General features: G+C 42.2%; 1 protein-coding gene and 1 long non-coding RNA gene across 7 annotated transcripts in view; both read left to right on the top strand.

Annotated features, from left to right (window-relative positions):
- The window catches only part of PRR5L (proline rich 5 like), a 67,919-nt gene extending 42,474 nt beyond the window's left edge, over window positions 1-25,445 (top strand). For all 6 annotated transcript variants that reach the window (XM_081891992.1, XM_081891991.1, XM_081891989.1 and 3 more), the window contains exons 7-9: window positions 5,232-5,372; window positions 6,858-6,984; window positions 22,950-25,445. In XM_081891992.1, coding sequence (XP_081748118.1) covers window positions 5,232-5,372; window positions 6,858-6,984; window positions 22,950-23,332 — 651 coding nt within the window. In that variant the 3' untranslated portion in view covers window positions 23,333-25,445. The remainder of the gene's footprint in view (window positions 1-5,231; window positions 5,373-6,857; window positions 6,985-22,949) is intronic.
- LOC309359013 overlaps window positions 1-27,798 on the top strand; it is an 812,289-nt gene that overhangs the window by 77,016 nt on the left and 707,475 nt on the right. The window lies entirely within an intron of this gene.

Here is a 27,798-nt window from a genome sequence, read left to right as displayed (position 1 = left end):
TTTCCACCAGTTCTAGTCAGTTCAGCTGTGCGTTGCTGAGTATTTTGACCACACTTACATGGGCATACTTGCTAAAACATAGGCAGAAGAAACATCCAAAAAACAAAGGAGGGCAGATGAGTTGTGAAGATCCTTTGACATCTTTATATACCTTGATATGCTAATGGAGTGGAGTTGTCATGTGGGGCAAATGGTCCATTGACATCTAAACACCCAAGAGGTCAAAAAGAATAAACGTCTCTGGAGCTTCCTTAAAGGTCAAGATTTCTGCCCTTTGTAAATTTCCTTTCTGGCTTCCCTTTCAATCCCTTTATAGCAGATGCGAAGAAAGTAGATTTGAATCTACTAGTAGATCTCTCAGTGAGTTTCATTCTATCCACAACTGACTCCTAATTGGTTAACAGATAGAAAGGCCTCTCACCTCCCCCCATAAAAAAACAGATTGATGAAAAGGAAAAGAGGGTGTGTGTGTATAACCAGGAATGGATTTTTGTAGGAAAGTTCTGGTACTGAAAACAAATTCTGAGGGTAAGCATGTACTTAGACATGCTTTCTTCTTGAATTTTGAGGGTACCCCCCCTGGTCACACTTTTCCACCTGGCTCCTGTTGGTGGATCAAGTGGCTCCATTACAAAAAACAAAGTAGATCCCCCCTCCAAAAAAAATTATAGTATACATTGTATATCATTTCCTGTCATTGTAGTTCATATCAAGACATTACAAATTGCACACACAAAATATATTTTGTAAGAAGGGTAGATGTGGAGAGAAGGGAGTGCCCTTTTCCAAGGCTGGCTCTTCATTTTCAAACCATGGGTTGATTTGCGAAAAGGCACAGCCAGACAGTTAAAAGGGTGTGCATTTTGCAACAGTTAGCAGTTTAATTTTTCTGCTGTTTGTGGGCTGGATTCTCCTCCCCCTTGAGCAGGGGAACAACAAAATTTTTGTTGGCCTCTTACTCAGTTGGCTTCAGCGAAGGACCAACCATTCTATGTATTGTTTGCTTGACAGACCCTAACAATCCTAACTACTGAGTAACTTTTAAATGGGTATTTAAAAATAGCTACTTTGAGATAAGAGGGCAGAGAATACCCAGTCATTCCCTGCTATATTCATTATTCTTGAACTTGAGGGACCTAAAAGATAATATCCACACACACACACCCTATGGTACCCCCAAGGAGTTGTGTCACCTAAATGAGAGACAGCTACCTTGTGAACCAAAGAAGAAATCTTGTCTGGGCATGAGAAGCTTCTGGCAGCATAAATTTCCCACAGAATGAAATTCTTATGAAGGTCATATGCTTCTATGTCTGCCCTTGGCAATCTGGTATTGGCTGGCTTATTCCCACCCCCCACCCCATTCCAGCTCCAAAATATCTACTAGAGGCATGATACAAGCCTCCTACTCAGCCCCCAACCTGGCAATTTCCAAAAGGTCTAGAAGACTGGAAATACTTGCTTTTTGCTATGTATATACTAACTTCTCATGATGTCTGTATTAATTCTCTCTCTTCCTCCTTTCCTATCCCTCTTTATCTCCCATACTTGCAGCAGATGATAGACGGTATGTGTGAGAATGCCTGTTTTAGAAGGCTATGGTCTCCCTCTTGCTACTTTTAAAGTGATTTATGTCCCAATCCTTACAATATTAAATGGAAATAAGACTTTTTTTTTTTAAAAAAAGGGAAATGTCTTTCCTTGTAGTGTATTCAGAACCGGAGTGTAAATCAGCTGAGAAGTCAATTTCACCCAATGGTACACTGCTTTTAAGGTAGACGTCACAATGTGGTTTTAAACAATAAGCATCAATTTTTAAATTCTACGACAGTTTTTTTTCAAAGTTGGATCCCCAAATGTCATAGAATCATAGTATCAGAGAATTGTAGAGTTGGAAGGGACCCCAAGGGTCATTTACCCCAACCCCTGTAATGCAGGAATCTTTTTTTTTAAATGATATTTATTGAAGTTTTACAGACAGGAAAAAGTTACAGAATACAAAAAATAAACAAAGGTACAAAAATACAAGGGAAAAATACAAAATACATGAGAAATAAAAAACAATTAAAAACAGATCAATCTTTTCATGTCTTATATTTCATTTACTTGTTTCCTGACCTCCTCACACCTCCCTTTTTTGTATTCCAGTTCACATGGTTATTTCAGCAAATCCTTTCCCTCTTTGTTTTTATCTTAATTCTAGTAATGCAGGAATCTCAACTAAAGCATCCATGGCATGGCCATCCAGCCTCTGCTTAAAAACCTCCAAAGAGGGGGAGTCCATCACCTTCCAAGGGAGTCTGTTCCACTGTTGAACAGCTCTTATTGTCAGAAAGTTCTTCCTGATGTTTAGTTGGAATCCCCTTTCTTGTAATGTGAAGCCATTGGTTCAAGTCTTACTCTCCAGAGCAGGAGGACGCAAGCTTGCTCCCTCTTCCATGCCATGGCCCTTTAGATATTTGAAGGTGGCTATCACATCTCCTCTCCGTCTTCTCTTTACCAGGCTAAACATATCCAACTCCCTCAACCATTCCTCATAAGGCTTGGTTTCCAGACCCTTGATCAACTCCCACCATCCCTCAACATTGGCTACACTGGCTGGTGATGCTGGCAGGTGTAGTCCAGCACCATCTGGGGACCCCAAGGTTGAAGAATGTTTTATTACAGAGTCTGCCAAGCCAAACTTTTTGAAAGTCTGAGAGCTGAAAGGTGGCACCTAACCAGACAGTTCTTACTTCCTATTCATGGCAATATGGTTCTTCAGAAACCCCAGTGTTGGGGGGGGGGGAAGGTACCACCTTAGGTGGGAGCTAGATACTATCAGCCCCCTTGAAACATCCCTCCAGTCTGAAGAGGATTCATTTATGAGAACACGTCTGAAAATAGTTTTCCAACCAGCTCTGAATCCACCTGACAATATTACCACTTAGGTAAAGGGACGCAGGTGGCGCTGTGGTCTAAAACCACTGAGCCTCTTGGGCTTGCCAATCAGAAGGTCGGCGGTTTGAATCCCTTGACGGTGTGAGCTCCCATTGCTCTGTCCCAGCTCCTGCCAACCTAGCAGTTCGAAAGCACGCCAGTACAAGTAGATAAATAGGTACGGCTGTGGCGGGAAGGTAAATGTCGTTTCTGTGTGCTCTGGCTTCCATCACGGTGTTCTGTTGTGCCAGAAGCAGTTTAGTCATGCTGGCCACATGACCCAGAAAGCTGTCTGTGGACAAATGCCGGCTCCCTCAACCTGAAAGCAAGATGAGTGCTGCAACCCCAGAGTCGCCTTTGACTGGACATAACTGTCCAGGGGTCCTTTACCTTTTTTACCTTTTTATTACCACTTAGTAATACCATTTACCTATTTAGTTATGGGGCAACTTGTCAAGTACTTGACTTACTGGTATATAAAGTTTAAATATGTGAAAGCTTCATAGTGACTTTTCTCAAGTTATGTCATACCACTTCCCCCCTCTCTCATCTTTCCTTCATAAAGGAATGATAGCGTAGAATCCTGTAAAACCTTTGCACCAACACTTTGCTATAAATGAGATCTTTCATCAGGATCTCCTTTTCCACAAATCATTCAATAAAGGTTTTGATTTCCTTAAAACAACATGGCCAGCCAAACATTAAATTTGGTTCAAGATTCGAATATTTATGTAATCTATTAAATAGAATTCATTATTAATTTTAAACTTTGTTTCTGTAAATTCATGTAAAGTTCAGAGTTAAGCTTTCTGAACTCTGTACTTTTTTGGGGAGTGGAAGGAATACAATTGAAGTCTCTGGACTTTCCCCCCATTTTTGTGTGTGTGTGTGTTAAAGGCCATTCTGAGTTATATGTGCTTTTAAAGCAAACATAGTTCATGGCACAACTTGAAAGCCTCTTCACAAGTCTAACTTCACAATGTTTACTTGGAAATAATTGTTTCGCCAAGTTGGTTCTTGAAAATGGACTAGAGAGAATGCCAAGTGTTTGTAACACTGAATGATATGAGGAAATAGACTCTATGAGGGAAAGAGGCTCTAGGGAGATGCTTAATCCTTTTCCAAACACTGATCCTTCCTAGAAAGTTCCCCTTTCTTCAGATACATTATCCCCCATGCCCCACTTCCAGCTAGACTTCCAACACAGAAGCAGTAGAAAGGGTCTTGGACAATTGGTGCATTGCAGGTAATAATTGATGTGTGTGCATGTTTGCGCGAACCACTTATGACTTCCACATCCTGTTCTGCAAATGGTCACATATCCCTGCATTCCTGTTATCTCAGCAATGGATTGAAGACACCCATTTGCAGAGATAACACTTAAACTTCCATCCTTGGTAAGCCCTGTCATTGATTTAATATGTGAATAAGTACATTATCACAGCAGGTTAAATTTGCAAGATAAACTATGTGCTTGATTTAGCTTGTTTACACTTACAAAGCTAATGCTGTGACCCTGCAGAAATCTCATACTTTCTACAGCTTTATCTTGTATGCCCATAAATACCTGCTCTGATACCCAAAGGGGGCAAAGCATTGCTTTGGAGCCATTGGCTTTTGTTCCTATTTTGCATTTTGATGAAGATGTTAGCTGCATCATTAACCACGTTATGAATTGATGATTAACAAACGCGGATTCCCTACAGCCAGAGATTTGCTTCAGTGGTTGCGGAGCGGTTACCTATATAACTATTCCCATGGAGAATATAGGGCACAGTTTAACTGGGTTGTGGCATGTGGGGGGTGGGGGAAGATAGATTCATCACTGCAATGACACATTGGGAGTTGCTTTGAATCTCCTTATTTTCTATTTTATTGTTTTTATACTGTTTTATTGCACTACTAAGCATTGTTTTAATGTTATTGTTTGTTTTTATACTGCACAAAATTTAGATATTTTTAAAATATTAAGCAGTTCATAAATGCCATTAAACAAACAAACACTAGGGAAGCTACCACTTGTAGAATAATTTACCTGCTTGTGTAGGAAGTCTTCCTTTCCCCAGATTCTTTAACCAGCCACTGTAAATACGTCTCCATCCACATGCCTGTAGTGGCTAGGTTTATAACTTCATGTGACCAGTCATATGCTGCATTATGTTCTTTGTCCCCCTTCATTCCCCTGTTCTTATGTGAAAGCATAAAATTAACCCCTGGCATTACTTACAGCTGCTCTGAAATTGGTGGCAGATGGAGTTACCCCAGCACCAACAGCCACTAATTCCCCCACTGTTTTCTGAATGTGTGTACAGGGCCAAGAATTGACTATTCGCCAGATTGCGTTGCTCGGCTTCCGAGATTTGGTCTTACTAAGAGTGAATTTGGATGAGATTCTTCCTCGGGTCCAAACCAAGCTTCCACCTTCCATTGTCCAGATGCTGCTGATTTTACAGGTGGGGGGCAATGTGTTTCTTCTTATTACTGTATATGTGCCTTGACTAGTGAGTAGGTGGCCTGGAGAGGTTTCTGTATACTATGAAGTAAGAGGAGAACCAGTGCAGAGCAGAAAAGTGCAATTGAGCAATTGCTATGAATGACATAGACTAAGGCTGCTGTCCTAACTCCACTTGCCTGATCTTAAGCCCCATTCAATTAAATAGGACCTACCTTTAAGCAGACACAACTAAGATTGTGCTGTAAGTTACTAGCTACAAAACCGTTTAGTAAAGGGATACCAATAAGCAGATTTTGTCTTTCATCTGAACCAACTAAGACTATACCCTCTGTTTTATTAACTATCTTCCTCCTCATTTCCCTGTCTCATGGGGGGGGGGGGAAGGAATCAATCTCTGGTACTTTTTATGCATCTGATGATGAAGGATTTTACTCTCAAACCTTACAGTTGTTTTCATTAAGTACCATAGGATTTTTGTTTTTGTTTTTTTGTATTTTCTCACTTTCTTTACTCTGGATAGCTTAATCATGTTCCCTGTTCTAACTTCATAGGAGGATTGTTCAACATGTATTCACTCTCTTATTTCCCAGGCTTACACCATCCATTTTGTTGCCTCTGTAGCAAGCACTTAAATTCATTTTGGTGCAGCTGCTTGAAAAGCTTGCACCATTCTACTTGTTCAGCCTTAGAGTGTTTTTATTTATTTATTTTACCAGAACAGGTCTTCCCTTGGGGCAAGTCCTATTCAACCCCATTGACCCACTGGATCCTATCCATCTTCTAGGGTGTTCTATTAAGTTACATTTGCATACCAGGTTCGGTTGACCTGGGCATTCTCAGCAGTGGGTCTTTTTTACCTCAGATAGCTTACCATAGCCTGAATCTGCAGAGTTAGAGAAAGAGGTGTACATCTGTAAAGCATTAAGTATTTTTGAACTGCTCTGAATGGTTGTCTTAAGTTTTTCAAATCCTCAACAGTACTGCATTGTAACATATATCAGGTGGCCAGACATCACCAACAGTGAACTGAGCGCTAACAGTATGGGAGCCAAAATGGGGTCACTGAGAAACAAGTGGGGTGTGACTGTAATGTTGGAGGAACCCTGAGGTTTGCAGAAGTACAAATATTTTTAACCCCAGCCCTCCTTCAAAAAGATACCCAAACCCAATGATGACTGAGCATATTCAGGAGCTGCAGAAAGCTGACTGTCCATTGGAATAGAGAAACAGAAAACCAGGATATGAGGGGAATCAAATGGCTTCTTTGAGCCACTTATGTAAACTTTATAGTATCCTGAAGAGGGTTGGCTGGAATGCTGAAAGCAACCTGCATTTTGTTGCAAACTCCATGTAGGATAAATAATTATGTAACAGGCTCTTTTTTCTTCATTTCCACAACTTTTTCCTGTGTGCACAATTATATTTCTTCTGAAAGAAATATATACGTTCATATGCATATCTGTTGGGTGCTTTTTTGTTACAGGGAGTACATGAACCTACAGGTCCCAGTAAGGCCTTCATGCAGTTGGAGGAGCTTGTTAAACTCGTGGTCTCCCCATACCTCGGTTTGTGCGAAGAACACTGCTTCCCTGGTAGTACGTGTGCTCTGGGTAAGATGCATTGTATTGCAATGCCATTTGAGTTTCTTTCCCCCCAAGATCCCTTCTTAAACCAATGTAACTTGCATCTGTGTTGGTCAGTAGTTTGCTTGAGGGCTGTGCAAAAAGAAAATTGGTACCCAAAATGTGTGTTCTTGTGTTAGTACTGCCTCTGCATTGTTGCAGAACACGTTTGACCAGAGACAACACAGTGCGACAAAAGAGCTGTACATCAAGAGTGCTGCCTCTCACATACCGCTTGCAACTCTCTTTAAGAAAACAACAACTATTGTCTGTCAGCAGCCAGCATGGTCTAATTAATATGCAGCTTTGTGCAAGACAGAGATGGGAGAATAAAAGCTTAAATCATCCCTGAGTAGATACCAATCAACAAAGCCTTAAACATAATTAGTTTGTATGGAAACAGCCTTCATTTTTTTCCCTTCTTGAGTCTTACCAAGTGATAATGAGAGTTCAGTATTCACAACCTGGTTCTGCAGGTGCTTAAAATCTGATTTTTAAAAAATGGTAGCTGAAAAGCTTCTCGCCACATATTACAGGTTTCTAGTTTAGTTTCTTTCCATTCCTCTATCCTGCAAGGGAACTTGCCAAACACCCATTGTAGTAGTTCTTTGCAGATCCACGTGCCCCTTGTTTCCACAGCATCATCAGACACCTGTTGCCAATGATCTGCCTGATCACCAGGTTGTTAGTTTGACAACGTCAACTCTCTTGGAATTGTGTTATTCAATCACAACTACTTTGTGCTGCTCTATGTTGTAGGCAAGGAAATGGCAATAAAGTCAGATCCCCCTAGTACAATACTGTCTAATACCACCACTAGCCAGTGGGTCATCCCCCCAATAGCTGCCATCACCCCTGACCATTGGCCATGCTGGCTGGGGCTGAGTTGCAGTCCATAACATCTGGAGGGCTGCCCCAGACCTCTATAATTTCTGGCTTTCCCAGTTCTAGCCACCACTGGACAAGGAATGTTTGAAATTGGCATCTTGTAAGGAAACATGTGTTCCCTTTGTGTTGTGATTCCTGCAGCTGTGGGGCCACAACCTTGTCTTTGAATGTAATCTAGTGTGTGTTGTGTAGTTCAGTGGACAGGACCCTTTGCCTCTCAACTCCTCCAGTTCTAATCCATATTTCCCTTTCCTTCTGACAATCATCTTTGTTTCCTTGCCTGTCTTTCTAGCCTTACATTTAAATCAGGGATTGGGAACTTGCAACTCTCCATATCTGGGTAGTCCTTCAGATTTTTCTGGCCTACAAATCCTGTCATCCCTGGCCATTGACCATGCTGACTGGGACTGATGGGAGTTGTAGTCCAGCAACATCTTGGAAAGCCACAGGTTTCCCATCTCTGTTGCAAATCAGGATTACTATGTAAAAGAATCATAGATTCGGAGGGTTCTTAGGCAACTTAGGCACACTGAATATAAATAGCTGGCATTTTATTTGTTTGTTTAAATATATGCTGCCCTTTTAAAAGTCAAAACCCTCTAAAGGTGGCTTCTATATATGCATAATGCAATGCAGTTGCCTATCCAAAAATATTCACCGACTTCTATTGGTAGTGGTGGGCATGTAGTCAGGGCCTCTGTTGGTCTCAAAGTGTGAGCAGCTTGGAATGGGTGGTTGTATGTAACCCACATGGCAAAGTTTCTTTGACATCCTATACATGCTGAGAACAAGAGCTTGTAGATTGGACCAAATGCCTATCTAGTCGAGCATCTTGGCCAACCTGATGACACCAGGAAGGACCACAAGGGCAACATAAACAGAACAGCACTCTCCTGCTGTTGTTTCCCAGCAACCTGGCATATGACCAGTAGGCATTGGTAGCCTTATCTTCTGTGAATTCATCTAATCACAGTTTAAAGTTGTCCACTCTTGGGGTTCTCCTTCATGGATCACTGCCTTATCATGGCAAATGGGCTTGAATAACTCAGAGAAGCTATGAGCTCTGCCATGCAGGGCCACCCAAGACGGACAGGTCATAGTGGAGAGTTTTGACTAAACTTTCTTGGGTTCCATGATCACTGCAGATGGTGACAGCAGTCACAAAATTAAAAGACGCCTGCTTCTTGGGAGAAAAGCAATGACAAACCTAGACAGCATCTTAAAAAGACTGCTGGATCAGGCACCTGTTTTCACAGTGGCTAACCAGAGGCCTGTGGGAATCTGCAAACAGGACTTGAGTTGTCTCCGCTCCTGTGTCATCATCTTCCTTAGATTAGGGAGATCAGCAACCTCTTCTCCACACCATGTACATTTTTGTTTATTCTGTCTCTTCATTACTAACATTTCTCCAATAAACCCAATAGCCCCAAAGATTGCAACTTTTTCTCACAGGGGAGTTGTTTTGAGCACAGTTTCACTTTTGCACTCTCAAAAGTAAGTCCAACTTTCCTCAATAAAGCTTACTCGCTAGTAAGTTTGTTTAGGGCCAGTGCTTTTTTACGCACACCCCTAAACATTTTGTGAATCTAAGTTTGGCCTCATTGAGGGGCAGTATTTCAATATGAGTAGGAAAATGAGAGTATCCCTAAACATTATTGTTGTTATTATTTTAGGAAAAAAAGCACTGTTTAGGGCTATTCCCAATTTTATATGGGGCCCTACAGGGCCAAGAAGATGAAATGCATGTATGGTCTGTCAGTTCCTTCAGACTGAGAGATTCTATACAGCAGCACTTATGGAGAAGAGGAGAAGGAAATAAGTTGGATTGGGAAAGTGATTGATAAGCAGCATAGCAACTTTTTTGAACATAGCATTCCCCTGAGTATTCAGTCATTGGTCTAATGCATCCAACTTTTGTATAGGACTCATGAGTATGATTCCTATGTTGATTCCTATTAGTTCAAATTAGAGCTAAGTTGCATCCTCCTTTGCCCATGCCAGCTGATATTCCTTCCTTGAGCCACCCTCTCCCACTTCTGGGTTTTGCCGAAATCGGTTAGGGTGGAAGAGGCATCACGTTGACTGTCTTTGGTTTAAATTGACTTACTTCTGAATGAACACTCTTTGATTCATCATTGTTACCATTTGGTTCTTCCTTAATAAATATTTGTTAAGAACAACATGCCTGAGAGACATGGGCTGATCTCTCTAGAGCAGAGCATTCCAAACTGTGTCATGACATGTTGGTGTGTCGGCTGCAATGTCTTGGTGTGTCGCGCAAATGCTCTTATAAGGGGCTAGTTTAACCTCTGGTTCACTAGCAAAACTGAATTACTGTGTCACAAAATGATTGTGTCTAAAAAGTGTGTAACCAACATGAAAAGTTCAGAAAGCTGTGCTCTAGAGTGTCTGTTTGTAGGACATGCACACCTTCTGGAGTTTGCTGCCTGACTCTATAAAAAAGAAAGAGGGCGGTAAGACCATATCTTAGGTTTTACACAACAAATACATGCCTTGCTTAGGTTGCTTAGGTTTTACACAACAAATACATGCCTTGAGGAAACCAGATGTACTTCTCCCAGTGCAAACATAATCACAGCACAGTTTGCTATTCACAAGTAATAAAATCATGACCCTTCTCCAGAAGAAAAATGATACAAAGTGCATGCAGACTTGCACGGTGCTGAAATTGTTTTGCCTGAAAGTTAGCCATGTGACTCTTGGGAAACTTCTCTGCTATCTTTTTGTCTGCCAATAAAACAAGGGATTGGTGTCATAAAGCAGTTTTATGAACTCAGTGGCCTTGAAAGGACTGTAGATTCAAACCCATCACATTTGCTTTCTGTTTAGAAGTTACGTGTGTGCTATTCACTGTGCATGTAGGTAAATATGCAAAGCACCTGTTTCCCATGTCAGGTTTGTAGGATTGGGATCATGTTTCAACCAGGATTGAGGAATAGTATAATAAATGGATACAAGACTTTTATTTTAATGGGCTGTAAAACAAACACTATTGGCTACTGTATTTATTTGTAAGAATATTTATAAACCACCAATTCATATAAACATCATGGTGGTGTACAATAAAACTTTTAAAACATCTTAAAATTTTAACGTATAAAATGCAGAGCAACTGACTAACATGGAATCAAATTAATTCAACAACACTTGGTGAAATGAACAATTTCAGCAGGCAATGGCATTTCAGAATCATAAGCACCTGTCAGATTTCAACAGGAACAGCCTTTCAAATCTACGATGCTAAAAGCCTTCATTCACTAAGAAACTAATCAAACATTAGATCACAGTGAAAGCATTAGACTTCCTCCCCCCCAACGATCAATCTGTACGTTGCTTTGAGACTTTTTGCGAAAAAAGTGACTAAAAATTAATAATAATGATAAGGCTAAATGAGCCAGCATGAGTTTTGTACTTTTCTATTGCAATTAAAGTATGTGGGTGGAAAAGATCTGATGGGCTGAGTGAGGATTGCTTTCCTTATGTTGCCATGCTGCAATAAAAGGGACCGCAAGAGCTTAATCTAGAGACAAAGTGACAACAGAGCTAGACAAAGGCCTCAACTCCCCAACTCCCAATTACACTGGCATTTTAAGAGACTAATTAGACACTTAAATGATTTCCGCTGACCAGCATCTTCCTTCCTCCCCCATCTCCCTGGTAACAGTTTCCTCAAAGCAATGTGTGATGTGACTTCATTGTTTCCAGTATTTCCTTAACTCCCTGCAAGCAGCCAGCAATTGAGTATGAGGATGACACCTCCCCGTGTTTCTTTTCCCAGGGGATGCTAGAGCAGTGTTTCCCAACCTTGGGCCTCCAGCTGTTTTTGAACTACAATTCCCATCATCCCTGACCACTGGTCTTGCTAGCTAGGGATGATGGGAGTTGTAGTCCAAAAACAGCTGGAGGCCCAAGGTTGGGAAACACTGTGCTAGAGGGACTCGTGAGAGACATCATTAGGCCCTCAAAGCCATTGACTTCAGCATCCCAGACAGCAGAGTTAAGCAATATCTCCACCTATTGGCAGTTATGAAGGGGGGAAAATTCCACTCCACTTTTTCATGAGCACAGAATAACTCATTGCATTTTGAATGAAAGGCTCAGAAAACTGGGGGTGTTGTATGAATTTTTGAACACCTCAATCCCCGACGCTCAGGCTGTTCTGACTGAGACAGCGGCGGTCAAATAAACTGCATTTGCACGAGCCTAAATGCTTGGAGGAACAAAGGAAACTGGTGCTGAAGACCAAGGTTTTTCCACTAAATTTTCGCCAACCCCTCTTAAAGGGTCACGTTGTGGAAATCTTGGGGTAGTGTTCTATGTCTAGACTCTGGAAATCTCTTCTTGTTCCTCTTTGGTTGAGCATATTCAGAGCTGACTTTTTGTTAAGCTTTTGGCAAGAGAGGATGGTATTCAACTAAGTTCTACCCAGAGGAGACCCAGTGAAATTTATGAACCCATGTTAGCCAGGCCCATTAACTTCAGTGGGTCGACTCTGAGTAGGGGTAGCATTTCTTAGTCTGTTCCCCAGCTCCAACACCAAGTTCATTTTGCTCCCCACCCCCTTTCCTTTCCCCGTATGATTGCTGGCTTCCAAATTTTACGATGAGTGGATATTTTCTTAATTTCCCCTTCCTTCCACTCAAAAGCTTTTCTGTCTCCCATTCCCTTTTATGGTTTTTCAACTGTTTTATGACTGAGTTATTCATGATCTCTTCTTTGCACAAAGCATTTTCATTTTCTCACTTTTACAGCCTCTTTTTGCTTTTTTATCTTGGTTATATAATGTTTGATGCTTCCACCGCTCTTCCTGTGATCTTGCCTGGATTTGTGGGCTTGTGTGTGAGATGATTACTTCAGTGAGAAGTGATTTGTGGAAATGAGGTGGCAGCTGAGAGTGGAAACAAAAAAGCTGAATCAGCTTCCTCCCCTCATATTGTTTTCCACCTCTGCTTCATTCTTCTAGTTTGTAGGCCTTTTGCTTGCAGCACCATCTTACTAACCCTGGCTTTAACTTAATTCTCTCAGAAACTCATTTGCATCTTAGCCTACTGTGCAGAAGCACCACTGCATTGTACTACATACTAGTTGTCTGTTGTCTGTTTCTCATGGTGCCTGATGTGGACGTGTAGTTTCCTTCATACTTGTATCTAAGTGGCCTAAGAAGAAACCTGTGGCCCTCCAAATGTTGTTGGCCATTGGAGTTGGAGTCCCAACATCATCTGAGGGACCAGGGGTCCCTCAGCCTGGCTTTAGGCAAAGTGAGGGAACCATCTCAAGAGGCAGATGGCTAGGGTGCAGCAACAGTTCCTGCCTGTTCCTTCTGAGTTCCTCATCTAAGAGGGGCCTGTCCCGCCCCCCCCCCTCAAATTTGACCTACTGCCTGAGGTACAGAGAAGAATGCTATTCCACCATTGGTGTTGGAAGGAAGGTGCAACTGGCATTCCAGCTGGTTTCTGGCTGTGAAAGCTGTGTGAAGACACCATCTTACCATTTGCCTCAGGCTGCAAAATATCCTGAGCTGGCCCTGGGAACTGGATGTTCCTCAGGTGACATTAGTCCTATGCAATAGCATAAGCAACTAACTCAGATAAAGTTAGTGTAATAATTCTGACACTAGACAAACAGGAAGTTATTTATCTTAGCATGATTCCATGCTAATTCTCCCATCTGCCAAAACTGTGTTTCCAAGTTCCACCCTGCTTTCTATTTTTAGTTGCATCCCTTATCTGCTTAGCTGAACCTGTTGATCTCTCTCTCCTTGTTGCTTTAGTCAGCCTGCAGCAATTTGCTGAGTTGTCTGGCCGTAGCAGAAGAAGATTATGGGTAGCTTGTCATAGTAGTACAGGGCTGTGGAACAAAGCCTGCAGTGTTTTGCTTTTTGCTCGCTCAGTTGCTTCCATTTTGCCATTATTGGATTTTGGAATGCATCACCTTCAAGATACACTTTCAGCTGCTTTTTATCGCTGTTGCTCTAAGTTGGAAGGGACTGTTGGAGGCAATGAGTTGAGACCACCGAAAAATGAGATACAGGAGGAAACCATTGCAAAATCTAATTTTGAAAAGTGGAATCATATGCTGGCTAGCAGAAAGCATCTATTTGGATGCCTCGTCATCTCATCTGATTTGAAAAAAATGAATCCAGAAATTTAAATGAGCTTTGGCCTAGAAAACTTGAACAGCATGGAGAGACCTGAGTTTTGTAAGCTGGAAGCTTCTCTATCAAAGTCCATAGAGTTTCTCCAACCATGTTTTTCATAAGCTTCCTGTATTTTGGCTTTACCACAGTGGTCCATTCATGGATAACTTTAAGGATGTATTACTGCAACACATTCTATGTGACACTAACCTTGAGGCTTATCTGGAGGCTGCAGCTTGTGCATAATGTGAGGGCTAGGATGTTTGTGAGGCCAAACTGCCATCAGCATATAGTACCTTGCTAGGCCAAGTTCAACGTTTTAGTATTAACATATAAGGCCTTATATAGATCCAGACCAGGGTACTAGAGAGATTAAGTGTGGATCTAGACACAGGAAGGGAAGAACACTGTAAATAAGTCAGAAATTAGATCATTATAACAAAAGAAAAAAAATCTGTATGGAAAATTGTGTTTTAAAATTTCCTGCTCTCTGGTGCAGGAAATATGTGTTTTTAGCATGTTCAAATCACTGTTTCTTAATGTAGCTGACTCCTAGGTCACTGTGGTCTGCAAGAAAGCTTCTCCTGCAAGTTTCCAAAGATATTGGAAGTCTGCCCCATAGTAACTGAGGTGGGCTATCAGTGTGGCCGCCTGTGTTCTGTGAAGCAGTCAAGAAACTATCTGCAATTTCTAGAAGCAACTGAATATATTTTTCTTCAGACAAGCTTCTCCAGCTGGATAAATAGGTTTCTGCCATGGGTGTACATACTTTTTTTTGTTTCTTAAAATTCACAGTCATAGAATTCCTGCAGTGCAGGAATCTCAGCTAAATCATCCACGACAAATTCTGTTGGTATTTTGTGTTTTTAACTGTTTTCAATTCATTTCATTTTGTTTTCTTTTTTCTTTTTACATTACCTTGAGGTATCTATGTGGAAGGCAGTTAATAAATAGCAACTGCAACAAGTTCCACAGCAACAAATTGCTTGATTCCATGAGCTGGTCTGCAGAGTGTCCAAATGCTCTGTGGTGCTAAGAGTCAAACTGTGCATTAGATTATTCACCATTTTAGAAAAGTGTGCTCAGGCTGACTGCTTTTATTTTGAAGGAGAAACTGCTGTGCAGGGATGCGATCTGGGCCCAGGTCTGCGTCTGTTGAAAATCACTACCCCTTCCCTTCATAGTTGCTATTTGTCGCTGAAGGTGATTATAGCAAACTGTACCTTTGAAGAGAAAGTGCAGTGGGGAGCGGATTTCTAAGAAAAACCAGCATGGGCTCCCAGTCTGGATCAGGAGTACATACCGAACTGAGGCCCCACATGGCTGCTTTGGAATAAAAAAAATCCTTTGCTTTCACCTGCTTTCATGATACATAACATGCTTCTACTGTCACTAACAGTTGTCAACAGGTTTACCACACCTATCAGCCAATCACCCATTCCCACCACCCTTCTAATACCCCTCCCCACCCTCTCATTATATATAAGGGTCTGGTGACTTTTGTTACAGTGTATCTGAAGAAGGGTGCATGCATATGAAAGCTCATTCCAATAGCAAACTTAGTTGGTCTCTAAGGTGCTACTGAAAGGAATTTTTTTATTAAGCTTTTCCTGTATTACAGAGGGGGGTGGAGACCTGTCTTTCCCCGTTGTTCAACATGCCATAGCGGTGGTGGGAACCTCTGGTGCCCTCCAGATGTTGTTGCCCTCCAGTATCCAGCAGCCCCAGCCAGCATGGCCAATGGTCAGGCACGATGGGAGTTGAAGCTCAGTGGTGGAGCACCTGCTGTTCCAGGTTCAATCAATGGTATCACCAGCTAAAGCTGCGACAGATACAGATCTGAAATCTTGGAGGGGCACTACCAGTCTGTGTAGACAGTATTGCGTTGGATGGTCCTAATGGTCTGATTCAGTACCAGGCAGCTTCCTTTGTTCCTGTACAGCAACATCTGGAAGGCTACAGGTTTCCCATCTGTGCCTCAATGACTTTTGAATTTTTTGACCATCAGTAGGGCATTCCCTGGACTAGTTATGTCCGTGTGTGTGTGTGTGTGTGTTGAATTCTGGCAGCTCTCTTGGCTCCAATCCACTTGCTAGGAATACATTCATGCTTTGGCATCAGCAGGGCAGGTTGCTAGTTTAGCATGGCAGAGGCATACTTTGCTCATATCTCCAGGCAGTTGCTTTTTGCCGTCATGTTTCGACCCCTGCCCTCTGCCACATTATTTCAGCCGGTGATAAGTAATTGCTGAAATGCGGCCTTTGCCATGATGCAGTGCAGAAATCTGCTGTTCCAGCGGCACCCTAGAACGATTTCTTAGCGCGGACAATGAAGCAGATATTCATTTCCAGCTGAAAGGCCGGGAGGGGAAAGAGATACACGACACAGTGACAACTGGAGGAATATCTTCCCTTTGCTGCTCAGAAAGATAGACTGCATTCCAGACAATGCTGCTATCAGCCTCGCTGTGCGCAGCTTTTACCGTACCAGCGGGAGAGCCCCTGCGTGGGAGTGAATGCTCTAACCTTTGTGTGTGTGTGTGTGCAAAGCCAAAGTGCCGTAGACTTCTTATGATTCCACAGCATCAGTTATTGATGCTGCAAAGCAAAGTATTGCTAGTGTCTCACTTCATAACCCTTCATGGAGAAAAGGCCAAGTTCTCCCAGGTTCAGTTTGAATTGGGACCAGCAATTACAAATGACAGCAGGGAAAAACTCAAAGTACCATATTTTTCAGTGTATAAGACTAGGTCTTTCCCCTTAAAAATAATGTCAAAAATTAGGGGGTGTCTTATACATGTATACATCTCCCACCATTTTCTTAAATCTGATTCCCCCCAAATAGGGGCATCTTATACATGGGGGTGTCTTATAGACAGAAAAGTACAGTAGTTGCTACCACCCCCATGCTCTGCCATGAGCTCCCGAATCCCCTTATCCAGTAGTCACAGCTCTGGCCAGTACTGCACACCTGCCTTTTCTCCTGCTGCCACCCCAGAATAGGGAGGGAGGCTGGAGTCTCTCTCCTTTCTGTCCTCCACCCAGTGGGAAATACAGTTGGAAGCACTGAGAAAATGAAGGCTGTGTACACAGTAGCAGCTTAAAACTCAGCAAGTTCACTTCCCCTTGCTGCATTTCAAGTCACACGGATGGGACATTCACCACAGTGGGATGTTGAATTCCGCACTAAGGCTGTGATCCTAGTCGCACTTATCAGGGAGTAAGCCCCATTGAATTCAGTAGGACTTCTGAATGGTTTTAGTTAGGATTGCGCTGTAAAACGGTAAGAAGGACTGAACAGTAACTTCATAGCCTTGTTAAAATAGGAAAGCTTTATTCCAACTGCGAAATATCATTTCATAAAATCATAGAATTGTAGAGTTGGAAGGTGTCCAGAGGGTCATCAAGTTGAACCCCTCTCCCGCAATGCAGGAATCTCAACTAAAACATCTGTGGCAGATGGCCACCCAAACTCTGCTTAAAAACCGCCAAGGAAGGAGAGTCCATTTAATGAAGAGACTTCATCTGTGTGTAGGTGGAGAATTTCAAAGATGAGGTACTGCCTTTCAAATGACCCTTCCGTGAGACACTCAGGAGCTGTGTTAGAGCTTTTAAGGGCTAACAACAACAACTTTATTATTTATGCTCCGCCCATCTGGCTGAGTTTCCCTAGCCACTCTGGGCGGCTAACAGCATATATAAAACATAGGAAAACATCAAACATTAAAAACTTCCCAATGCAGGGCTGCCTTCAGATGTATTCTAAAAGATAGGTAGTTCTTGAGCTCCTTGACATCTGAAGAGAGGGTGTTCCACAAGGAAGGAGACAGGCAGGGTTAAAAGTAACAAGCTTGGCTGCCTGTATGGATGTATATTAATAGTTCTCTGTTGTATGTAATAAAAGTAAGAGATGAAAGGGGAACAACTTGTTCATGATTTACCTGAATGACTTAGGCTTCAATCCAATGGTGTCCATGCATGAGTGGAAAGGACTTCTGCTTGCACAGCAGGACTTCCCCTTCCTCTCCTCCCATGTAACTCCAGTATTTACTCTTGGTGGTTGGGGGACCATCCTCAGCAGATTTAGGGGTGTTGCAGTTCAGAAGAAGGAGAATGAGGCCTGCGACATGGGTCTGAGCAAGGCATGCTGGATTTTGCCCTACCTAAACATGTGAGTAGTCATATTCAAAAGCTATGTATTCTTCTGCCACATTACTATTAGATACCGTGCCATGTAATCTGTGTTGATCTTCGTGCAGCTTATTACTTCATCAAACTGTGTATGTGAAACACATTACGTTAACAATGAAAAGAATCAATAAGGATTTTGCTGGAAAGAACTGTGGCTGGGAGTCTATTTTAGTGCAAAACCCAACTGATGTAATGTTTTGCACAGGTAGTCATTGGTTACAGGGAAAGAAAACATTGCACAACCATGAGAGCACTTACTTAAGATAATTTAGACAAATTCATGGGGAATAAAAGGTAATGACTGCATAAAGAATACACCCTTCATGGCTATATTACCTCCAGTACGGGAGACAATATTTTATTTAAATATTTTTAATTCATCATCATCATTTTTAATTTGTATACTGTCTTTCTGTCTTACAATACTCAAGGTGGTTTACAAGCTGAAGAAACAAAAAATGTACATCTTATAACAATCTAATGCAATACAAAAATGTGATAATAAAACAAAACTTTAAAATAAGCAACCTACATCAAAAAAGTAACAATCATTAGACTAGTATAAAATAATAATATCAACATATAAAAGTTAAACAGAAATCCACTCAACAGTTACACTAAATACTTTCTAAACTATAATCAATAAAACAACAAGAGGCCGCAGTACATAAAATAATACAATACAAATTGAGAAGCAGCGACTAGAGGGTGGAGCAAGGCAAGTGGAAGGAGGCCTTGCCTGTCAAAGTCTCTCCCATCTTCAGCCAACAAAGTCTCAGATCACTCAAAAGGCCAGCCCCTATTCTCAGGCTTACAATCTATGAAAAAGACACAACACAAAAGGAAAATGGATTGGGAGGGAGGGAGGTGAAGATCTTAGTTATAAATTTCTCTAATGACCAGCTGCAGTGGAAGGGCTCCAACAGAGCAGGTGTCAAAACTTGCTGCTCTCTCAGCTGTGTTGACTGAGTGGCCCTGCACACCTTTCTTTCCCCCCTGTCCTGCAGCCTGGTGTAATAACTGTTGCCAGGTGAGTAGTATGCCTCTGAATACCAGTTCTTGGGGATACTAGTGGGAGAGTGCTATTATGCTCATGTGCTGCTTGTGGTCTTCCCATAGGCATCCGAGCAACTAGGTTGGCAGAAAGGATACTGGACTAAAAAGGCGTTTTGGTTGGATGCAGCAAGACTCTTCTTATTTGTGTCCTTAGCCCTACAAGTTGAAATGGTATTTTTAGGAAATCTGACCCCTCTTTAAATCGTACAATTCAGACTTTGAAGTCCTAATTTGACACGTTTTCATGTTCAAATTTCAGAAACTAAACTTTAATTTCAGTTTTTCAAATAACCACCAGGAAATGGATTGAAGGAAATGTTTCCCGGGTGCATTAAGTTAGTATGGATATTACTAAATGCTTAGGTGCACTTTGCCATGCAGATACTGGTCTGGCTGGGACAAACTTCCCCGTTTTTTTCAGCTATGGTTTATGAAGCTAGGAAGTAACACCAAGGCATATATTGTGGTTCAGTTGCTGCTGATAAAAGAGAATAAGTCTGGCTCTGATCCTGGCTTATTGGTTTAACTGACATTAAGGTAGAGTTTCCCAGTTTGGATGCAACAGACAAGTGAAGGCAGCATGCAAGGGGACAGATGAGGGAGGAGTACTTGGTCCCAATCCTTGTTTTTAGCTTCATAAACCATGTTTATTGTTGTCAATCAAATACTTGCTATCAACATTTAGAGATGGTAATTTGGAAGATTTTTTTTGGGGGGGGTGGTGGTGGAAGGGGAATGCAGGCTAGTTTATTCAATACTCTTTAACAACCTTTTATATTTGAAATTAGGGTGATAGTTGAGAGAATAAAGGCATATTAGCTTGGAATTGAACTGAGCTTCAGAAAGCTTAATTTTGGTACAAATAACATTGAACAAAAATATTAAAGATCCAGGGTAATTTTATCATTTAAGGATACTATCTGAAGTCCCCAAACTCCAGGTCTGCCTGTCCTTAAAATCTGGTGTCTTGTACAAATCAAGTTCACTTTTGTTTTTCTCCAGGGAACAATTTCTGAAGTGTCTGTGGCACAGCATGAAGAATAGTTGGCTGTGATTTTCTCTCTGTGTGCTGATTGCCTCCCATTCATGCTTGCTGGGAGTGTGCCAGAAGACTTTAATATAAAGAGCTTTATATTCTTCAACTATTTATTGCAACTTATTGCAGTAATAAAATTTTGCAATAATTATTTTGGCTTGGAGCCAGAGTTCCTGTCAGTGTTACTCTGCTTACAGAACACTGAAGGAAGAAGGGAAGAGGTGACTTTTCTCTCTTTTTTTTTTTTGCTGATTCCCCTCTTCTCCCTGTACCCCCTGAAGATCTGCTCTGGAACAGTTGTGGGGATTTGAAGGGGAAATCAGCAAAAAGAAAAGGCTCCTCTCTTTGTAGTATGGCAGCTCCGGATTCAACCTCCTGCCATTATAATCAGTAATAATAATAATAATAATAATAATAATAATAATAATAATGATGATGTTCTTTTATAAGCATTGCAAATTCCAGCATAAAAAATACTGGCAGCCAAAAAACTAGTGTTTTCCATCTTAACTTTATGGCAACTTTTACCATCTTCTGCAGATTGAATCTGGCAAGGGAGCGGAGGAGAGAGCAAATGCTTGACCTGGTCCTGAGAGGACTTAGTCCCTCAAGACTTCATTAGATAACTTAGCCATACCCATGAAGTTGATGCAATGAAGATTACTGAATTGAGTAAATTTATACTAGCTTTATGTAAATCCCTCGGGCTACTAATGCTGGTTGTTTTAAGCTTAGAGGCTGTTTGCTTATTTTGCAGTGTTAACATTCAAAGTGAAGGTGGATTATGTGGCTTTAAAAACATTGTGCAATATATCACTCTAATACACCCAAGGGTTGGAGTAACATTTCAAGAGATATACAAACAAGCCTTAGCCAGAGACCTCATCTCCTCTGTGTGTGTGTGTGTGTTGTAATGGACTTCCTCTCCTTGTGTGCCCCCTAATCTGTTATGAGGGTTTCCCTAACTCTATGGAACAGTTTTGGGGAGTAAAGAGAGGAGTGTTGGCTTCAGCCCTCAGTTTCTCCCTAGCTGACACCTTTCGGTTGTGATTGTTGGCAGTGCTCAACTGTGTAGTATGACCAGCCAATTATCGGTCATCCCCTAGTAGGCCAGTGGATAAATGAAAAAGACATCCTGCACATAAGGTCTCAGACTGGATTCCTTCCAAGAGGACACCTTCATCCTTCTAGCATCACAAGCATCTTACCATGCTTTCATGAATCATTTGGCTGATCACCATTATCTGTACCTTGTTATTAATCTCCCTTCCCCTCCATTTCATGGCAGCATTTCATGGCAGGTGGGTAAAGAAGCAGTCCTTATAGGGTTTCAGTCAACTAATGTTAATCCATTGAAATTAGTGGTCACAGCAAACTTAGATCTATTAATTTCAGTAGGTCTACTTTGACTAAAAGTTGAATACAATACTGGGGCTCTTGGAACAGCAGTTTTCTTGTTGACAGGGAAGGCAGGCCTACAACTAGAAGAGAATTGGAGTTCCAACGAAATAAGCTACTTTTACTGCCGTGCTCCTTATTCACAGATCATGGTCCTTATTCTCCACATGTAGGGGGAACTGGGACCATGCTTTCTATCTCCATTCCTGACATTTGCACATTTGGTATGAATGTCTAAAAACGGGGATGCTGCATATGGATGGGTGTGTAGATGTGATCCTGAACCCAAGGCACAAACAGCAGTGCAGATGAAGGCTGTCATTTTTCAGATTCTTGTAAACTCAAAGATCGGATTGCATGGTTAGAAAATACAGGAATAAAAAAAACCTGCTTCCCTGTTGCGAAATTCAACTCAATTAATTTGGTGAAAGATTAGAAACTAATGTTATGCAAATAAGTACAACCTCTGGGGGGACGCAGGTGGCGCTGTGGGTTAAAGCCTCAGCGCCTAGGACTTGCCGATCGAAAGGTCGGCAGTTCGAATCCCTGCGGCGGGGTGCGCTCCCGCTGCTCGGTCCCAGCGCCTGCCAACCTAGCAGTTCGAAAGCACCTCCGGGTGCAAGTAGATAAATAGGGACTGCTTACCAGCGGGAAGGTAAACGGCGTTTCCGTGTGCGGCTCTGGCTCGCCAGATGCAGCTTTGTCACGCTGGCCACGTGACCCGGAAGTGTCTCCGGACAGCGCTGGCCCCTGGCCTCTTAAGTGAGATGGGCGCACAACCCCAGAGTCTGTCAAGACTGGCCCGTACGGGCAGGGGTGCCTTTACCTTTTACAACCTCTGGAGTCACTTGATGCAAATGTTTGTAAACAAATTACCAATGCTGGAGAAATAATTATATATGTACATAAAAGAACAACAATCATAATCCCTTCCCCATTCCTCCGCTGGATAACAATATTGAAGGAAGGATTAAATAGTTTTTTTATTCTCTCTCTCGGTGTATATATACATTCACATGTACATACATGACTATTCCTGCCTAGGCAGAATGATGAACTTTCTTACATTCCTTTGTCAAAGATATGTCACAGCCCACATTGGAAGAAAACAGCTGGGTAGGGATGGTACCCAGCCTAGGGAAGTTTTCTGAAAAATTGCACTGTCGGTTGCTCTTGGATTCGTATGCAGTCCACAATTAATCTGCATGCCTTCCTTCTTATTTTCCAGAGAGAAGGTATCATAGACCTCGTGCCAAACCCAATGGGCTGAGCTTCTCTTCTCACGCTGTGGCAGACCGACAAGTCAGCGAGACTGCCTTGACGCCTTTGACTGAGCAGGAGGGCGAGGCATATCTGGAGAAGTGTGGGAACATCCGCCGCCACACTGTGGCCAACGCTCACTCTGATATCCAGCTGTTGGCCATGGCTTCCATTATGCACTCTGGGATGGTGGTGGAGGAACCAGACAGTGGCGACACATGCCTCCTCCTGCAGCCCAGCTTAAACCACAGGCAATGTTCCAGTGAGCCCACGATAGTAGATGGACCGGAAGGGCTGGGGACAGCATCCATGCAGGAACCCACGGAACTGAACTGCACATCTGTCTGCTGAAATGCCGTGTGGAGGGACGAAGGACCAAGTGTGTTAGGCAAACCATTGTTTTGTTATTTGCTGAGAACAGTGGAGGAGCCAAACTCCAGAAATGAGATCAACATGCCATGTCCTAACTTAATATTGGAAGACTTTTTGGAAATAATAGTTTCCAGGCCAGGTTCTAATTTTATGTGGCTTATATAGATTATTTTCAAGGTACAAAGCTGCTACGTTCAAGCATTCCAACATCCCTTCCCTTTCTGTTTCTTTGGATTTTTCAGACCTTTTCTCCTCCTGAATTGGTCTTTCACTCTTTTGTCGCATCTTATGTGTGGTGTCCTATGAAATCAGGGGAGAATGATCCAATACTATTAGGCACACACTTTCCCCTAGCAACACTTTATGGCACATGCAGGAGGCCAGCTATGAAGCATGCTGGTTCAAGTCTGAACCATCAGGATGGGTGAAACTGCACCCAATTTCCAGAGTTAAAACTCTATAATATACTGAACGAACATTGCTTCATTCTGCAGCAAAAGCTGGTGACTAGGTTGCACAAGCCATTTCTGAATGTTGGGGATTTTTAGGTTTTTTTTTTCAGCATTGCTCTTCTCAGGGATCCCTTATGTATATTCCAAAGAAAAATCTAAGCTCAACTTCCACAGTCTAGTTCCTTCCAGTTGTTGGACTCCAATTCCCATCAGCCCCAGCCAGAATAATCAATGGTCTGGTGATGGGAGTTGGAGTCCAGTGACATCTGGAAGGAACTAGGCTGGGAAAGACTCTCTAAATTTTTAGATTCCAGGAGTCACAATTGGAGAAGAGGCTGTTTTTAAAGATCTCATGCTAAGGAACTTGTGGGTGGTATTTAACTAAGTTTTACTCAGAGGAGACCCGCTGAAATTAATGAACCTAATTTAGTCATGTTGGTTACTTTAAGTGGGACCACTATGGAGTGGCAATGGTGCTATGCATGTATTAACATGTAGAACTGAGAATTGTCCACCCTACCCATTGTTTCCATGAACACCAAGAATGAAAGAAACCCAGCTTTCTTACTAAACAATGGGATTCCATTACATATGGGAAACTTTAGACTGATGGGGATCTAACCTCGTTTGGGGGCAACACTCCTCTTGTAAAACAGGGCCATTTGTTGACTGGTATGGAGAATGTGTTATGCCTTCTATACTTATGTTCTTACCTCTGACACAAAGCTCAGCACCAGGACAGACTTGCTTTCTGGAAGCTGTGTAGTGGTGTCTTTCTGGAGTCCTGGGTTCCAGTTTCTAGAAACCTGATGCTTCAGTCACAACACAGTTCTGTTACAAAATACCTTTGGTAATCCAAGTTATCATGGGGGTGGGTAGGGGTGATGTTCCTCAGGTTCTCCTTCTCCCAATTCCAAGAACCTGTTAGCAATTGAAATAGCCAGGTTTTTACTTTTTTATTTTAAATCAAGCATCATAACAGTGTGTGAAAGTTGTTCTGCAACAGTTACCTCTTTATGGAAGTAGACTGCAACCCAAGGAATTAAATTGTCTTGATAAAATTAAGGAGCAGGGGTGGTCACATTAGACCAATAGGTGCACAGACAAGAGACAACGCCTCTTTGATGATTTGGCTTCAGAGGCCCACAATGATGAACAAACTTTTAAGCTGTAAAAGAGCCAGCTTAATAAAATGAATGGGGTTGTGGGTGGCCAGGCCCTAATAAGGGCTCCCAATGAGATATAAACAAAGGCTAGGTAAATCCTAGTCTTAAAGCCTGATTCTCAACCGCAAGTGTATAGGCTTACAGCCTTCACTCTATAAAATGTTCCAAGTAACTAATTTGGAATGAAGGATAACATTTCCCCTTTATTCTTCCACTACGTGTCCATTTCTGGTTTTGATTTGAATGTATATGTTAAAAGGCATGTATAATTTCCCAAGTATGCTTGCCCTGGTGGAATTGTGCCAAGCCACAGTGATGGTTACCACTCAAGTCCATGGCAAGGATTAACTTGGTAAGAGAGCTTTACTCTGAATATCTAATGGAAGCTCACAAAGAGGGAAAAAGTTAATGTTTGGAAATGTGGTAGGAACCGGTGTTGAGTCCTCAATTAGAAATCCTTTTATTTAAATGGAACCTTTGTTGCCTGCCTTCATTTTACATATTCACAAGAAACAGCTTTGATGAAGCCTACTGCAGAGATGTCTGTGTTTTCTCATGCCTATCCACTGCATTGTCTTCTGCTTGCCTTAATTTGCTGAAATCCCTGTTATATTACATCCACTTGGCCTTCTCCTCCCCATGTGTATGCACAAGTGTACATTCTTTCTCTGTTGCTCATAGGTATAGTTCCCACAGACATTCATTTCTTTCTTCTTCCATCCAGCCACCAATTCTTCCAATCAAGGGTGTGTGCTTGTGGGTGCATTAAACCTCAAAGTACAGTAAACATGGCAGTGAAGGAAGTCAGCTGAAAGGCTGACTAAGCAGTAGTCTAGCAGAGCCAAACTTCACACACCATCTTCTCAGCAGGTTTTGTGTTACCAAGAGCAGGCCTAATGTATAATTACAAACATATTAGTGGATCTGTTGTGGGACCACACATAGCCACAGTTTCTCCTCTGCTAAAACCTTGCATCTACCTTCTTCCAGAACGAAAATCTTGGCTGCCTTCCAGGAAAATGTGGCACATATCAGTAGTAGGGCACATGTTTTGCATGCTGAAAGCAATGAGCTTCAATCCCTAGCATCTCCAGTTAAAAGATCAGGTAGGTAGTTGAAGATGGGAAAGACTCCCTCTGGAGAGCTGCAACCAGTAGACAACATTGGACAGACCAGACAAACAGACTGGCCTGCTATAGAGCATCACATCATCAAGGCCAAGAGGGGGGTCTTGTCATCTGGGTAGCCCAGGACCTCCATATGCACTGCCCAGGCCTGAACCCCGGGGAGGTCACTTTGGTGCTGCTAACACAGCAGTTTGACTTCACCCCTAGAGACATGCCCCATTGTCTCTTGAGACGGATGCCCAGCAACAACACAGCAAGCACAAGGTGTATTGGAATCACACCTGGAATACTGTCAACCATATTTGCAACTGTCCTTTTAGATCCATGTAGCAATAACCCGGGCACCCACTTTCCTGTCCACTTGTGGCAGCCCCTCTGGCTTCAGCTTAATCCATGGTTAGTGCTTTCTCAAGATACTGCCATGGATCTCCAAGAGATTTCTTTAAAAGGGGCCTCCCACTGCATGCCATTGTTTTTAGTGAAAATTCCCCTCTCTCCCTCCTAAGCAGTATGAATTATTTTATTGAAAACAAATGCTGCCTCCCAAAATTGAATGAGGCCAGTTTCTATATTAATTTTTAATCTGGCCACAGCTCATAAATCCCTCCCTAATAATGCTCTGTCATTGCTAGCAGCAGGTGCCTCGCAGCAGGGGGAAGCATGTGGAGTCATCATTTGAAAAGGAGCTGCTGCCTCCCTCCTTTGGGTTTTCATCCAGCCTGGTCTGAATAAAGAAAGAGAAATCAGATTTGGAAACCCCTAATAAATGAATCACCTTGATCTTACAGACAGAGGGCTTGTGAAAATTTTATGGAGTTTTCTTTGGGGACAAAAAAAGAAAAAGAAAAGAATCACATAGTTTTATACTCGTTGCTTGCATCCAAATTCTAAATTTATATAAGATACTGTTAGTCTGTGTTTTTGTAACACAGAGACATCTGGTACATTGTTATAGAAGATTTCATTAGCTTGCTCATCTCAGTTCAGCATTAAAATATCTTACGCCTGTTCATGCCAGACCCTCTCAGTGTCCCTATTTTCCAGGGACAGTCCTGGATGTATAGAAGCTATCCCAGTTTCTGATTTGATCCTAGAATGTCTCACTTTTCCTTAGGATGTCCCTATTTTCATTGGAGAAATGTTGGATGGTATGCCATGCCAATCACCCCCAACCCTGCTTTTTTTTGCACTTTGGGATGGTGGTGTTGAAATTTCCAGAACAGCAAACTACTTGCATAATTGGCTAACAATAGAGAGATACTACCCGTGGGATATCTTCACTGTGTGCTGGGCCAGAACATCCCCAGATTTGCTTCAAGGCATCTCTAAAACTGGGCCAATGTAAGCTTCTTACACTGTTTGATCCTCTGAACAGAGACTCAGAAGACCAAGCCCATTGCAAGGAACCAAAAGTTATATGTCAAATGAGCTGTGATTGTCCAAATAGTTGACATAGGTCCAGGCAAACTCCTGCTGAAGCTCCTGTGTGGAAACTTTCTCTGTGCATCCCTTTTCAATTCCCTCCTGGTTCTGGGAGACAGTGGTGGAAGAGAGGGACACAGTCCTTCTCTTGCCCGACCTGCTTCTTTCTCCTCCTCTTCTTACCCATCCTGTGCTCCACCTTCCAACTCTGAAGTTTCCCCTGCCTCTCATTCTTGCCTCCTGGCTGGTACAGCTTCCCACAAACCACTGCTACCCTC

Source organism: Podarcis melisellensis (assembly GCF_964234715.1).
Source record: "Podarcis melisellensis genome assembly, chromosome: 1".
Classification (NCBI taxonomy): Eukaryota; Metazoa; Chordata; class Lepidosauria; order Squamata; family Lacertidae; genus Podarcis; species Podarcis melisellensis.
Note: the sequence above shows the minus strand (reverse complement) of the source record. Positions and strands in the feature narration are given on the sequence as shown.